General features: G+C 42.1%; 1 protein-coding gene across 6 annotated transcripts in view; it reads left to right on the top strand.

The window, feature by feature from the left end:
• Positions 1-15878, top strand: part of NSF (N-ethylmaleimide sensitive factor, vesicle fusing ATPase) — a 54561-nt gene extending 38683 nt beyond the window's left edge. For 4 of the 6 annotated variants that reach the window (XM_015885457.3, XM_015885455.2, XM_085523749.1 and 1 more), the window contains 7 exons: positions 240-373; positions 1538-1604; positions 1745-1824; positions 7786-7920; positions 8423-8536; positions 13831-13886; positions 14399-15878. In XM_015885457.3, coding sequence (XP_015740943.1) covers positions 240-373; positions 1538-1604; positions 1745-1824; positions 7786-7920; positions 8423-8536; positions 13831-13886; positions 14399-14408 — 596 coding nt within the window. In that variant the 3' untranslated portion in view covers positions 14409-15878. The remainder of the gene's footprint in view (positions 1-239; positions 374-1537; positions 1605-1744; positions 1825-7785; positions 7921-8422; positions 8537-13830; positions 13887-14398) is intronic. The other 2 variants (XM_015885458.3, XM_085523750.1) reach the window with 1 other exon arrangement.
• The last annotated feature ends 791 nt before the right edge of the window (positions 15879-16669 follow it).

Here is a 16669-nt window from a genome sequence, read left to right as displayed (position 1 = left end):
TTTTCCTTTTTGCCACTTTCATGGCAAATCAGGCTCTGTGTGCTCCAATAGTTGCATTAATTTCCTTCATCTGGACGATTGGATTGCACTGTTTTTTGTGCAAGTAGAAGAAAAGGTCATTTCATTTCTCAGATATTCTTTGAAAGAAGTTACAAGCATTTTAATACATCATTCATGCTGAGCCTTATCAGGCCCGTTTTCTCCCTTGTTTTTTTTCTAGTCGTATTTCTTTGTTTCAGGTCCCCCACACAGTGGGAAGACTGCTTTAGCAGCAAAGATAGCTGAGGAGTCCAACTTCCCTTTCATCAAGATCTGTTCTCCTGATAAGATGATTGGATTTTCTGAAACAGCCAAGTGCCAGGCTATGAAGAAGGTATTTCTGCACCCTTTCTTTTGATGACAATCCAACTGCTCCCTACAGTGGATGAGGAAGGGACTGTCCTGTGACTGGGCTCTCTGTAGGCCCTAAATTCCTGAATGTTATGAAGTTGAATGAATGTTTTTCATGCTGACGCTCAGTGACTCATCCTATGATAGTTGAGTGATTTAGCATTTACACAAGGACTGCTCCAGAAGTAGTGCCTCCTATATATTTCCATGGAAACTCCAACATACACGAAGAGCACAATAACACTGTTTCACAGAGCACATTCTCAGCTACAAAATTCTATTTTTCAACATAGTTACAATCTTTAACTACACATTTTCACCAGTGATGTGAAACTCTGTGGCGAAATCAGTAATGACACAAATTCTTCGAGCTTCAGGAAATCTAAATTTGCATATATTTGTTTATTTTGGTCAGTTGTAGTTATATTTTCAGGGTGCTTGATCGGGTAGACCCAAAAGAAGGCAAGGATCTTGCTGAAGGTAGCAGGTCTAAGCTTACAACTCACAGGCATTTCACTCATCTTCAAAAAAAACTTCTTTTGCTTTGCCCCAGCTGTGGAAATTCCATGTGGTTTATTTGAATAAAGTTTGAGACTCATCTGGAAGGGAAAATATCATGATTCTGGCCCAGCTGGTTCTGATGTGTAATCATCACTAACAGTGACACAAAACTCCAGATCATTGATGAGCAAGTCTGGAGCTCAGTCTTCCAGGATGAAAGCAGGAAGGGCTCAGGGCTGCACATGGAAGGAACAGATCCTGCCTGAATGAACAGTTTTGAGTTGGTAGGGTTTGTCTAAACAAGGGTTTTAACGACTTGGGGCACAGGGCAAATGCAGACAAGTTGAACTCCTTAAATCATTTCAAGTAGCCAGGTGGAAGGAAGGAGATCTAATTTACAGAAGCAAGCCAGCACTTATTTTTCTTCTAGCTGAATTATACTGGATTAGTCATGTAAATGAGGGATGTTACTCTAAGAACAGAGGAGCAGTTCATTGCAAGATTTGCATAGTTCATAACTTTTTCATTCTCTGTTTATTCATCTAAATACTGCTGTGCTTAGTTAAAAACAGATCAACAGTTCCTATCACAACTATTGTGTTTTTGCTGCTGAGATTTAGCAGTGACTCCTTTTGCTGTTTTTCAGATCTTTGATGATGCATACAAGTCCCAACTTAGCTGCGTTGTTGTGGATGACATTGAGAGACTTCTAGGTGGGTTGGGATGGGGGTCTGTGTTGTCTGCAACGGCAAACCAAAAATGATCTGGATCTGTTTACTTTAGGAGCCTCAAATTGCTTTTCTGATACATGTGCAACTACTGAATGGGCATTAAAATATATTTTTCATTTCAGATTATGTTCCAATTGGACCACGGTTTTCTAATCTGGTGTTGCAAGCCCTTCTTGTGCTGCTAAAGAAGGCCCCCCCTCAGGTAAGGAGGTAATCGAGGAGTGTGATGCCCTATTCCTGCCATAATTCTGACAGTGGAAGGCTTTGTGTCTTGCTGATAGCTGCTGTGCTGCCAGTGGTATTACTGCCATTGTCTCTGATTCAGTCAAGTTAATCCCAGCCCTGCTGTTCATTCAGTTAGACATTTCTAGGATAACCACAAAGGATTCAGCTTTAATTATCTCATTATTTGAGGCTGAATCTTATGAAATACTAAAGTAGGAAACAGGTTTAACCTTCACCATGTAAACTGTAAACATGCAAGCAGTCTGCCTTGATTTAAATAAGGAGCAGCTCAGCACAAATCAATTCCTGGCTCAAGCATGTGTTCCCTCCTTATTTAGAAACTGTTTTCTAAGTCATGTCTGATTGAGAATGTTGGGATTTTAATTTGTTCTTGATATCATCAGGTGAGTATAGCTCAAGATTTCTGGCCCTGTCAATTTGTACTTTCTGACTTGATGAGGCTCAAGAGAGCAGATGATGATGCTTCTGAAGCTCATACTGAATGAGGCAAACAGGAGGGACTCCCCCTTTTTGTTTGCCATTTTTCCTCTCATTCACTAGAATTCTGTTGTGTGTGAAAGTATCTACATGAATAAGTAACGTTCTAACAGGAAAACCTTGAAAGTTCGTGTCAGGGAAAAGCAGAGAAATGTAGCCTGGATGAAGCCTTTTTGTGTCATTTTTAATATCCTGGAAGCAATCGTGTATGCATGAGTATTCTTTTCACTAGATGGCTTGCTGAAAAGACCTTTCAAATCCAGAACTTTGAATTAAATTGTAATGCCACAGGCCCTGAGGTTCCCCTTGTGACTGTCAACATGGGAGAACAAAGATTTTCTCCCAGACCTGCCCGTGCCACGTGAAGTGCCTAATATCAGACTCGCATTCTGTTATCCTATAGCTGGAAAAGAAGGGCTGACTGCGTGCAGCTGCACAACCATTTCTGATTGTCATAATCTCATGCAGTCATTGACCTATTGCTAGATATTTCTGCAGTGCCATTGTTCCCATAGATCAGTAGAGAAAAATAGAACTTGATTTGGCTCAGTAGTCCGAAGTGCTTACAATACTACATTTTCCTTTTGATTATTGTGTCCTCTGAGTGTATTTTGCTGCCTAGCTGCACTTTTGTTGGCACTCGTGTCTCCTGAAAGCAGGATGCAGTGCTTGGAGCTTTCAGATATTTGCCAAGTTTATGCATGTTGTTGGAGATTTGTGCTCTGCAATGTTTGAAATGCCCTTGAGGCTGAAGACTTCGGGTTGACAGCCAATATTATGGTGACTTAAGCCATAAATTGTTGGAGGGTAGAGAGTTTTCTGAGGAAATGTCACTCTCTGATTGATGCTTTTTTCTTCTTCTTCTTTTTTTTTTTTTTCTTTCTTTTAAGTGTCCACTATTGGCTACTGTAGAAATTAGGACGTTGGATCAGATGGGCTTTTAGGGCTGACCTAGTTGGGTAGTTCTGATCATAGGGTTCTTCCTAAAGTATTTTGTTTCCTGCAAGCTCTGTGTGATAATCGTGACATGTGGGATTTTTGTTTATTTTTTTCCATAAATAACCCTATGTGTAAGATGTTGATTCATGCAGGAAAAGGACAAGAGTTTTCTTTTTGCTGTTAAAAAGATTGTATCTGGGCACAGAGACTCTCCAGGCTCTCAAGCTCAAGTGATAAATCCACAGGGAGGTAAAAAAAATCTGGTTAATCACTGCCCTTCCATGTTTCCCCTGGGATCGCCAGTTCCCTTGGGGAGCAGTTTACTTGGAGGTAATGGCTGGTTCCAAGGGGTTTGGTTGTAATTTGAGATGCAGATCCGTGCTGTAAATGCACATGAGTAGCATTAGTGGTGCTAACTTGCTCCATGAGGTCAAACCAGTGCCAGCATCTTGGCATTAAGATTCATTCTGGTCCCAGCCAGGGATCCAACTCCTCCAGCCAAAGACCCAAACCCCCAACCAGGGTCATGGTTAAGGTTCATTCCCCACAAAAATGGAGCTCACACTGGAGCTGTCCCAGTGCTGCAAGAAATTAATGTCAGGATGCTAGAGATACAAGTCCTATCCTCTTCTTCTACCAACAGGCAGAGGGGGTCCAAGTATGAGCACAAGTGGTGTGAAAAGCTTGGAAATGGGAACAAGGAAGTGCTGAGGATGGTGGGCAGCAGTGTTCCAGCAGTGGTGCTCTGCCTCTCCATCGTTGTGGCCCAGATTATGTATTCACACAGTGTTGTCACATCTCATGCAGAGAGTTTACTTAATGTGCAGTCAGCTTCCTGCAGTCACTGTAGGCTATGTGTGTAAGGAGCATTTCTGGGATGATATCTCATTAATTATGCATTGAGGTATATGTTAAGTTGGTTGATGAAGGCTGCTTCCTGGCCTCCCCTCATCCTATTGTGAGTATATTAACATGGTGGTGTGCGACGGGCAAATGCTTGAACCTTCTGGTACTTTTGCAGAAATTTTGGGAGTAAACACAGTTAGGCATTAAAGAAACGAGAAACGTTTCTGGGTGTGCTTTAAATTCATGACTGTGAGTTCCTCTGAGCAATGCTTAAATAGTGGTATCTGTTACCAGCCCCAAAACACTGCATTTTGTTTAGCATCTTTTTTTTTCTTTTTTTTTTAAACCAATTAAAAAGCTTTTCTAAAATGGACTAAGAGAAGAAAATAAACCATGTTCTCTTGGGTCTTTCTTTCAATTGAGTGCAGGAGAAGAGGCTGGGGGGGATAGAAAGCCTGAAAAGGACTGTCGCAGCGGGGAGCCAAGCGGGAGAAAAGGACTTCTCTGAGAACTAAGCAGCAGCAGCTCCGAAAGCCGAAGCTGCTTCATCGACATGCAGAGTCACACAAGGCATGGAGACGCTCACCAGCCCCACAGAGGTTTCACATGTGCTTCCCTGCTGGTTCCTGTGAAAAGCTAACAATCGGCTCAAAGGGTGAAAGACCATTGCAGCATCCCCGCGCTAAGCTGGACATACAATTTGTGCAGTGTTATGAGATGTCGGGCTTAGTGAGATGCTCTTGAACATTCCTGTGGATGCCCTTCTTCTGCTCCCAGAGGCCCCCAGCCCCTTTCCTATCCTCTGCATTTTTCACATTTATGAAAGTTGACGGAGAAAAGGGGAGAGTAATCTCCTTGTTTGATATAATCCCATATGCATTCCTGATTCCACATCACTCAGTGCGAACTGGAAGCAATGTGAGTCAATGGGGTTGTTACATTTACACCTGTAAACCTGGGGAACTCCCATTACTCCCATTTCTCAAAACTTAAAAATGAAGAAGGGGCCAAATTGGAAGTGATCAGCTAATGGGTATCCAATAGAGGCTATTTAGTACCCACTGACACTTGTGTTTTGAGCTCCTCTTGCCTGGGGCTGGTGAGGTGCACTGAAATTAGGTAATTTGAGACTCTGCTGACATGTTGAGACTTCATTTGCTTGTAGCAGTCTATTACATTCTTGTATGATCTAGTTTGGTCGTCAGTGCAATCATCTGGTGCCTGCTAGGAAGCAAAAATGAGGTTGGAAGAATCAATCTCATATTGCTTGAAAAGGCCATCACTTAAAACGACTTCAGTTTATGAACTTGGAATCTCATGCCCGTCTAATTATGTCCTTTATTCATATAAAGTCAGTGTAGTAGAGAGAGGATCTGGGGTTAGTCCACTTCTAAAAGGCAGTGAGGCAAGTTACGTCCCTCACTGAGGATTGACACGTGATTGATACGGGTTGACATTGGGATCAAAACCGTGCACTTTCATTACCTGAAAATAGGCAGGAGAAAGGCAGATTTGGGTGCATGCCTGCATCTCATCTGTGTTGATGGAGGAACTATTCTTAATATTGACCCAGTGATGACTGAAATCAAACGATCTCAAGCTGTTGGAGAGCCAAGTTCCTTCTTACTTGGGGTTACTCTGGTTACACCTAATTCTTGGAAGTTCACTTCTGTCCTGATCTTCTGTAGCCTTTGCAATGGCTATTGTAGAAATTAAGGGTCAAAAAACATAAGGTACCTGCAATCAGGGACACTTCAACAGTACATCTTAACATCAAGAAGTCCAGTGATACCTTGTGGTGTATTGTCACTGCAGGGCAATGGGATGAAGTCAGCCTCTTCAGTTTGCCTGCATGGCTTTGTGTGCTTTTGTAGTAGTGCCTGGGGCAAAACATTTCTGACTTGTAGGTCTTGCAGTTGTTTGCTGAGCAAGTTGCCTGAAACCTTGAAAAGTACAGGGGACTCCTGACACTTAATTTTTGTTTTAGTAATTGGTACAGCAGAGATTACACTTGTTTTATAGTAACCTTTTCCAGTGGTTGAAGTTCAGAGGTAGCAAGTTGAAGTGCGTATCTTCTTTTGAAGAAAGCAAGGGAAAAAGAAAGCTTTGGGTGGAGCAGTTAAAAGCTTCAAGCACCGTTTTGCAGAGAAGCCGTCTGTTTTGATGAGTTTTCTACCATTCAGTGGTCTTGAGTGTGGATAATGTAGTCAACACATAGTCAGCATTTGGTCAGCATAGAATTGTTTAAGTTGGAAGGGACCTCTAAAGGCCATCCTGCACTGAACAGGGACACCTACAGCTTGATTGGGTGCTCAGTGCCCCATCCAGCCTGATCTTTGATGCCCTGTCAATTTATCAAGTCTTGTTAGGGAAATTATCCCATATTTCTATGCATCTTCGTTTCTTTTCTGTGACTTCTCCAACTCAGGACTGTATTTGACATAGTATTTGAAATGACAAGTGTCTTTAAAGTAAGAGCGTAAAAACACTTAGATTTCATGCAGTAAAATAATTATTTCTGTTTTCCTCTTCTCCCATTCCCAGTGTTTGTATTTTGAGTAATTTTGCTTAGCTCTGGGCTAATGTTTTCACTGAACTGGCCACAATGAGTGATTCCAGTGGCTTTCCTAAGTGGTCATAAGTCACTCAGGATCATTCTTGTGTGCGTAGTAATTGTTTGCTGGCCTGATTTACAGCAAATTTGGGATTCATCTGAATAAATGTGTCTGTCAGCAGTTTGGTTTTCTACAGCTGAGCTAGAAAATGGGTTGCTGTGGGAGTTCAAGAGTAGAGGTAGCTTTGGGTGGAGGTAAGTGTCATCTGGGCTTCGTTAGCAAAGAAGGAAGTATTGATAATGAGGTTACATGTGGGCACCTGAAGCTGGAGTCGGTGAAACTTACCAAATTACGTTCCTGTAGTGTTTATATCTTTTCCTGGTGAATTCTGTCAGGCTCTAATGAACCCTCAAAAGAGATTCCATTTTTGTTATAACCAAACATGCTCTTTGTCTGTGTAGAAGTTGCTCGGGTCGCATCATTCAAAGAGTTAGTTTGCAGGTGGTTATTCCCTGGGTTGATGTCTTATCTACTACCATAAACATTACGTATCCTTGGGTGGTAACTCCCGAGCAAATGCTGTAGCACTCCATAGCATTAGTTGCCAAACTTCTGTGGCTCACAATCAGGTGAGAGTTTTGGTGTCCCTGGAGAACTCACTTCATGTTCTTTATAAGAATTGGTTGAACTTCTGGCCAGCACAGTGAGAACAATACTTGGTCAGCTAGGTATCTTCCTGGCCCATGGGCTTTGTGCGTGCTGAACTGGAAAAGGGACACCTGATGAGACCATCAGATCCTTCCATCAGCCAACATCAACCAGGTATCTAAATCTGCATAACAAAACGGTCCAGCAGAGGTTGATTTTTGTTGGCAGTTGATGTTTTTCATTCTTTTGTCCTTAACTCTTATAAAACCTACTGCTGGACTTCTGGAACGTGATCCTAGATTTGTATGATTGATGCTGATAATGTTGAGAAGTGTAATCTTGCTATTTTACACGTCCACTTTCTGTTTCTCATTTGTAGTTAGCTGAAGCATTCCCAGGATGCTTCCTCTCTTGTTTCTCCCTTCCTGACACTTGCTTTGTTGTGTCGACAGGGTCGCAAGCTCCTGATCATTGGAACCACCAGTCGCAAAGATGTCCTGCAAGAAATGGAAATGTTGAATGCTTTCAGCACCACGATCCATGTACCCAACATTGCAACAGGGGAACAGCTGATGGAAGCTTTGGAGGTGAGAAAAAATTAAAGGATGACAGATAACCTTAAAATTTGCTGGAAATGAATGATTTTGCAGTAGGTCTGAGTTACTCTTATTCTCTGAATTAGTTGCTTATATGTAAATTAATGAAAATGAGAGAACAGCAGATTTAGGAAAGAAGTTTGTGTAGTGGGCTGGAAGATCTCACTTTTCATACCTTTGAAAAATGAATATAGTTGGGATAGTTGAAGTGGAGGATGCCAAGCTTTCATTAATTGGAACAACGTCAAATGAAGAGGTTTTGGTGCAAAAAAAATTATAGATTCTTCACAAATTTGTGCTCTAAATGGCTTCTTGTCTGTGCCATAGTGGAAATCCTAGAGGATACTGAAGGATGTTTTGCCTTGTCTGGATATATTGCAACAAATTGTGCTTCTAAGCTAGAAAATGCATTCTGGCTTCTCGTTCACTTTGCCCTGTGTTAAGTAACGTTGTTCCTACTGGCGGTGTTCTGATTTCTTTATTTCTTTTCCAGCTCCTGGGTAACTTTAAAGATAAGGAACGCAGCACCATTGCACAGAATGTCAAAGGGAAACCTGTTTGGATTGGTATCAAGAAGCTGCTGATGCTGATAGAAATGTCACTACAAGTAAGAATTTTTCTGATCCAGGCAGGACTGGAGCAAATGCAGCAGTCTCAGAGGTTTCCAGTTGTCTGCAGACTCCTACTTTGAGAGTCTTTGAATAGGTTTAATTGAGAAATGAACTTCAGTGAGAAGAAATTCTCTGAACAAAGGAATCGCCAGGTCTTGGTCTGGGGAGAGATCTTTAAAACCACAGTGCCCATGGGCTGTTTAGAGCTGCACTTCAGAGACAAGCGTCTGGCTACGGGAGGGATTGGATTAACTCACTTTTCATGGAATTTCTTCTCTACAGTCAGCGTGTTAAGATTGCAGATAGCAATCGCTTAGGATTTTTATTACTTTTTTTAAAGAAAAGGTGCCTGTGCAGGTGTATGTGCTCCTTCCCTGAAGAAGATAAATCTGTCAGGCTGTTCAGCTGCTCTCCTCTTTATTTTCCACTTTCAGCACTTTAAAGAAAATAATTGCACAGGGCAGAAATATGCAGTTCTTAACCCTCCCCCGCACCCATCACCCATGCCTGCAAGCAGCCATCAAGCTGCTGCTCGACAGTATATGTATGCTGAAAATGAGAGGGTGTAGCGTGCAGCCCTAATCCTCTGCGCTGACATTTCAGCGCCCTTCTGAGTCCTCCCCCCTCCCAACACGCTCTCCTTTCACATCAAATGGATTTAGTGCAGCTGAGTGAACTGTCCTTAGATCTTCCTAGGAGAGGCTGAGCATAAGCTAAGAGGCATGTAGTTCAGCAGCATATAAGTCATGTATCCCTCTGTTCACTATTCACAATTCTGTTAAAACTTGCACAGCACTGAGGATATGCTCTGACTGGATGTCACCTCGGGGAATAAAGTCATTTATCTAGATTACTTTTTCTTCTTCTTCCTTGGCTTTTAATTCCATACCTACAGGCAAGTCGGTAAGTCATTGCTCACATGTATTAAATGTATTTAAGGGGTGCAGGCCTTCAGGGACTCTGCTGCAGCCCATTTCAGTTCACCTTGACAATGGGTTCCTTCTTCTGACGTAGGATGTTTTCTGTTGCTGCTCTGACCTGAAGTGTTGGTTCTTGTCAAAACTGAAGGTTATGTAAATGATGGGTGAAAGTGCTCACCCAGACCTACCCATGGCATGACACCATGGGTGCGCACCTATGATGGTGTGATAGGGAGTCTTCATGCTGCTGTACACTGTGCAAAGCGGAGTTGTGCGTTTTTTAACCATCATAGTAGGCAAGTCTGTGACCAGTCAGGCTGGGAGAAGGTGGGCAGAACTGTGACACTATCGATGTTCTTCCTATCAAGTGACTTACTGTCAGCTTAGATGTCTGATGACCCACCTGTATTACTGCGCATACATGGCTGGTAGCAATGTGACTTACAGTCTACACCCAAACTGTATGTAACAGTGTATGGAAGGATGTATGTATGCAAGGATGTTCTACTGCAAAATAGTGGACCTGTTTGCATGCTTCTATCTACGGAATTGCTATAAACACAGGAAAGTAATGCAAGCTGTCATTAAAGAAAAGAATATTTGTACAATATCTAGTTTGACTTGCTTTATAGGAGAGTGGAATTTTATCAGATGAGACACTCTGATCCTTTTTATTTTCCACCAAGGTAGAACACAGCTTTTCAGAACAAGCTTCAATCAGAAACCTGAAATTCTTAACAATTCCAAGTGATGTACAGTGCTTCCCAAAATGCAGGCAATTAGATCCCATGGTAAATGTGTTCTCTGCAAGAAAGCCATGCATCCAGCTTCCTTCTCTGCACTCCCTCAGTCTGTGTTTTGCTTTACTGGATGAGTAAGCCCAACATGTTCCTTTTGTAGCTATTCTTACCCTGTTTAAATGATTTTAGTTGTTTTCAATTTAAGCCTTGCTCAACATCTTTCAGTATCAGAATCCTTTAATGGAGTATCGTGAACCACCACATTGCTTTGATGCCTTGGTTTGCTTTGTCACCACGTGTACAAACCTTGTAAACCCACACTTTCTGGCAGTCAGATTTCCCTGAAGTTTTGTTTATTGCTATTCCTGCCCTTTAATGTTGAACTGTTCACATCCAGTGTCTTATGCTCTGGTCATCTTGTTTATACTGTGAGTCCTGGCATGATGTTGAGTTCTTATTCAAAAGAAGCTTTTGATGAATGGATACACTCATTATGTGCCACATGAATCCAGTTTAGTTTTGCAGTGTTCTTGGCTGCAGTACACGGACCACCTCATAGTGCTGTCAGGTACTACCCTCACATCCAGGATCAGTTTGGACTGACTGGCAGTACCTGATTGAGCTGTGGATGTCTGTTCATTGCAGGGAAGTTGGACCAGATGACATTTAAGGGCCCTTTCCAACTCAAACGATTCTATGATTCACCTTGGCCCTGCAGCCCCATCCTGGATACGTGAGCCTTCTTTTCCTCTTGCAGGGGACTGGTTCCTGCTGCTTATTTTCCCTGCCCATCTTGTTGCTCTTGGATTTAATTGTCAGCTCTTGCTCCTTCTCTCAGTAGGAACCCGACGGAGCCAGGCAGCTTTCCAGAAAGCCCTTTTTTGTACCTCCACTATTTCCTGATTTGGTAACTTCTGTTTAGCGTAAATAAAACTTACATTGCAGACAAACAGCTTTGATTATTTTAACATACTAAGGAATTTATTTTAAGAGTCATCTTAAAATACTGTGTATATTATCTTATCCTAAGTAATACACCCAGAGTTTAGGTTTTATGATAGGTTTACAGGAGTATCCAAGGACATGCACGTCTTGCTGGATTCTCTCTTCTCTGTACTGAAGTTCAATAAAGTCCCTCCAGTTCCTTTTTCTCCTAAGGACACCCAGGCATGTCTTGGGGCTGGTACTGCCTTATGTAGAGAGAAGCAGCCTATTTCTTTCCAGTGGTGGAAACTGTGTCACAGAGTTGGTCTCAGGTTTGTTCTCTTAGAAAATCTTTCAGCTAATTTGATAGAAGCATTTCTCCTTTCATGGCTTGCCTGAAGTTTTACTCAGGAGTCCTGAGTCTGCTTCCCCTTTGCACTCCGTTCATCTTTCAGAACAGATTATCTTTTTCATTTTTTCATCTACATTTTGTGAATAAGCTGTTTGGTTTAATTGTTTGGCTAAGAAATTGCAGGCAGGTGCTGTTCCTCCCAAAATCCTCTGTAGAAGCTCTGTCAGTAAAGACAATGGACAGCTTTTCCATTGCCACTTTCTTGTGTCTAAGCAAAAAGAATTGGGATAGGCCAACATCTTTGATTTAGAAAATGGAACACTGACATTGGCAAGTGTGAGTTTCAGCAGATTGCCCTAGTGACTAGTGAAATGTGCCTGGTAAAGAAGAGCTTCAGTGCTCCTTTGCTGTCATTTTGAGGTTGTGATGAGCTTTGAGTGTTCATCTGACTTTTCTGAGGTACCCTGAGATTGCACCAAGGTCCTGTCAACAGGACCATCTTCTTTGCAGGTATATAATACTCTTGGCAGGACTTCTGCAAGACATTGCGATAAGCAGTCTTGGAAAGAGCCAGGCTGTTTTACTCTTCTGTTTGTCTTCTTCCAGCTTTGTTCTTTTCGTTGGTGGTCAGAAGTCAAGTCTTGCACCGCCCAGTGTTCAGGGTTCCTTGGGTTAATTAAAGATGTGATAGGTTCTTGCTTCACTTGGTGTATGGGTTATTTTTTGGGCTTCATGGCTGCTGCTCTGTGCATTTTACTGTTGGGCACTGGCATGCCCAGCAGTGTAAACGTCAATGATGGTTGTGTGGATGTTGCCTTTGGCCCTCAGTAGTGCTTTCTTCGGAGTGCAGGTATCTAAGAAGAGAGTTACTCTTCTTCCAGTTGTCAAAACTGCAGCTCTTTGGTTCATCTTATTTGCAGAGTACTGAAAATCTTTCAATCTCAGAATCATTCTGCTTGGAAAGGGCTTCAGGATGCCACATGATAACAGCCATCAAGATCAAAGCAAGGTCAACACTGAATTTAGACCTTCAGAGATTGTATGTGTTGATGATAACAATCATCCCACTGTCCTCTGTGACATCAGTGCTTTATGGGAACCAGGCCCCTTCTGGGTCCAATATGAATGCAAAAATTACTTAACGCGTTTAAGTGTTGCTAGCATGATCTGCTTCCTAGCAGTTCATTTGTCCATCTGTTTTAGTCTTCTCATGGATAATCCACCTGTGAATTTGGGTCACACATGAGACGCCAAGCCTGGGGTCTTGGTGGGCTGCTCTTGAGTTACTTCTCTGAAGTCCTTTTGGAGGTAGGCATTTTCTACAGAAACACTGTAGGTTCTACCTGACAAGATCAGGGATCTCTCTCAATTGCACTTTGTTACTCATGGTCAAAGATCAGATGTATTATTTTGTCCTTTCTCTCAAATCCATTTGGGTTTTGAATATCTCCAAGGATGGACACTCCATAGCCTCTATGGGCTATGCCTAACAGTAGTGTTGGATCACCCTAAAAGAAAAAATCTTCCTCTTACATTTCCATGTAATTTCCTGTATTTTACTTCTTGTTTTTATACACGTTGAAAGAGTTCAACCTTCAGGATCCCAGTGCCGGGTCTTTCTTTCTCCTAGCTCTCATGGCTTCTCCTTGTATGATGGATGCTCAAGTCATCCTTGTGGCCCATTAAACTCTCCAATGTGTCCCTCCCTTAAGGTTGCATATTACACATTTCAGACACTGCTCCAGATTGTCTTTTGCTTTTTAAACCCTGAACAGTACCAGTATTCCGTTGCATGTTAAAAACCCATCATCGTAGCTCATTGATCCTTACTGAGTTCCTTCAAATCATCTTTTTTTCAGTGATTCATAATAATAATTCAGCAGTATTGAGGTACTGACCTTTCTGAGCTATTTTAACATGATACGAAGTTGCACATTTTTAGCTTTCCTTAGCACAAATTCTCATTAGCTGTTCCTTTCCTGCCTGCATTGCTGGTAATACTGCTGTTGTTTTAGGATTTATTCACTGTGGGATAAGTCCCAGTTCTACCTTCTGGCAAAGCCACTTGCTTGTTTATCACCAAGAGGGTAGAAGGATTGCAATGTTACTCATCAGCTTCATAGTACCATTAACTGCTCTCAGGATGAAACCACTTTATTGTTGGCAGTGTATTAAAGATACAGCAGAATATACAAATTCAAACAGAACATGGAGCTTCTGGACCAAATGACTCGTTGGAGCACAACACACTCTGAGAACCAAACTTCCAGTTGTCTTTGTGGCATTATTTTCATGCTATGCTACCTGGGAGGCTGCATCATGTACTAAAGAAAATCTGTTTTATTTGTGTGTAGATGGATCCTGAGTATCGGGTGAAGAAATTCTTGGCTCTTCTGAGAGAAGAAGGAACGTAAGTTCTCTTATTTTAAAGCATTGGTTAAAATTCTGTCCTCTGGTCAGAAATATGACTGGTGATTTTTTAAGGGTGTATTTGGTGTCACTGTTGACACCTCTGGTACAGAAGGGCTTTCAGATCAGTTTTCCATACAGGTTATGGGAGGGGGAGGTTCTGAAGACTTTGAGAACCTGCATGCCTGAGTTCTCAGATGTTGGGCCATAACTGAAGTTAAATGAAAAGCGACTCTGCTAGAGCTGAAATCCATTTATTTATCTAAAAATTTGAATTTGGATTTCTTATTTTTTTTTCCTCTCCAAGAGGATGCCCTGCCCTTTCCCCTGTAGGTATCACAGGGAGTAGTTGAGCACAGTGGCATCTACTAGAAAATGACTTTCTAATGCACGTAGAATGCTGGGGGAGCTCACAGTAGTGCTTGTCCTGCCTGCCTTTGTGTGGGTCCCAGTGTGTGCTTGATGCTTTTATACCTATGTGTGCTTTTTAATGGATTTTGTTTCTTTTCCAAGAGTTCCCTAGACTGAAGACGGACCAAATGCAAGATCAGCAGCTGGAAAAGTGACCAACCTGGAGAATATACACTGGGATCTTTACTCTTCTGTCTTCAACACACTGGACAAAGTGAAACGCTCCCCTTTTTCCAAGAACCCAATGTGGAATTTGCATGTTTAGTGCAATACAGTATCTTTATTCTTTGTCTTTAATATACAGATATCATGTGTCTTCTAGAACACCGTGCTTCTGTCTCTGTGCAGGCAAGGCTGCGTTCTCATTTGATTTTAGCATGGGGGAAATGTTCTGTAAGTTTTGAAGCTAACGCTCACTTATGTCCAGCATCCAGTTATTACAATAGGAAAGAAAATGTGACTTCTAGTAAATCCTGTGGTGAAGGCTTATTAAAGTACTCCTCCGTGTTCTGATTTGATGAATGCTTTCTTGTTCAGTTATACCATTCTCTGCCTCACCGAACACTGAGCAGGGCTGCTAACCCAGAGTCAGTGACCACAGTATTGAAACTCCAGAATTTCCAGAATGCAAATACCCATTTTTCTTTTCTGCCCAGGTGTTTTCTGGCTAATGATAATAAGGACTGGAAGGAGGCAGGGAAGTTTGTTGGTCAGAATGGAGGAAGAAACTTCCAAATCCATTTTTAAAAGCATTGAAACTTGTTCTTAATTCAAAAACAGGCTTAGTGGTGTTGATTCCAACCTGAAAGCTCTGCATTAGTGAGCTGTATATGATGGTTTTGGCACTAGTTGGCCTCACTGCATCCCAATTTTCTGCCACATTACCAAAGGATGAAATTCCTCCTTGGAGATGAAGCTCTGTGGATGCACGAGATGTGCACTGCCACGTTTTCGCACTTAAACTAAGAAATGTATTGAACTTTGCTACATGGTCTTTCCCCAGTAGTCACTGCGTCAATGAGGTGCTGTTATGATGACTGCACAAGGATACTTCCCTCTGGTTCTTTGGCTCCACATGTTTAATAAGGTTCATGGAACATACCTCAATTTGGTGGGGCATGGAATCAAAGCCATTTATGAGGTGTTAGTCAGTGTAGCTTCCTTGACTTGACAGGACATGCTGTTAAGGGCTAGCAGCTTGTATCCAGTGAGGTGTTCCCAGGGAAGGAGGGTGCTTTGCATTTTTTCAGGCCCAAAGGTGAAGGTACTGCAGTTCTTATTGCATACTTACAGCAATCAGAGTCACTCCACTCTGGTTTCTTTTTTCCTTTGGCAGTGCTGTTGTATTGTGATGACATTGCGAGTCCCAGTGGTTATTATTCCCTCTCATTTTGTGTATGATCTTGTGAGTTTGTTTGTTCCTTTCTTTCCTCTGCTAGTCCTTGTGACAGCAGCACTCGTTAACTTATTTCAGAGTAAATGATGTAAACCTTATTGTGTCTATGTCCAGAGCTATATTGATGAATAAATATCTTGATCAGTTGCACATGAATGGATTCAATAAAAAAGCACAACTGGGAGACATCCGTGTCTTTGGTGTTAGTCAAACAGAGGTATCTATCTAGAGTGCTTGAAGATGACTTGCTTATCTCCCTTGTGTCAAGGAAGGAGGCTGTTTGTAGCAAGATGGGGTCAGTCTGTTTAGGGAAATTATTTAGTGGGCATGATGGTAACGGTTCAGTGGTTGAAACTTAGTAAATCTTAGTGGCCTTTTCCAACCTTAATATTCCAAGACAGAAAAATGAATCCCAGGCTGCTGCTGAACAGTTTGTACTGAACATGGATAGAACAAATAGGTCCCAAAATCTGGATAGCTTGGCCACAAGTAGACCACGAGTAGTGTTAGAGCTGGCCAAGAAGGCCATTGTAGCCCACCCAATCCATTCCGCCTTTATGGACCACGCACTGCCTAGGAAGCCTCAAAGGTGTGAGTGTGTGAATGGATGCTGCATCACTCCTCAAGAAATCCAAGTTGGAAAACGTGAGTTGATGTGCTCAACCTCTTCTGTGGGTCTCCATTCGAGGAGTTTCCTGCAGGTGGCAAAAGAGAATGACTTGCTGTGCCTGGGCAAGGGTGGTTTTATTGTGAAAACTGGGTTGCCTTGAGCTGCATTGGCCAAATTCTTCATCCCATTCCTTATTCTGTTGGAAAGTGCTGGGGTGGCTTTTCTGGGGATGAAAAGATGTGAGGGATCCTGGTAAATCTAGTGGTGTATGCATGCTGTGAGGTGCCACTATGGCTGACTGCTAAGGTTTCTGTTGATGATCTCATGTATTGGCTGTTTTCTACCATCAGTCTCTTACTTTTGTGCG

Source organism: Coturnix japonica, chromosome 24 (assembly GCF_054131305.1).
Source record: "Coturnix japonica strain WE chromosome 24, WE-NBRP24, whole genome shotgun sequence".
NCBI lineage: Eukaryota > Metazoa > Chordata > Aves > Galliformes > Phasianidae > Coturnix > Coturnix japonica.
This window is presented reverse-complemented; position numbering and strand designations above follow the sequence as displayed.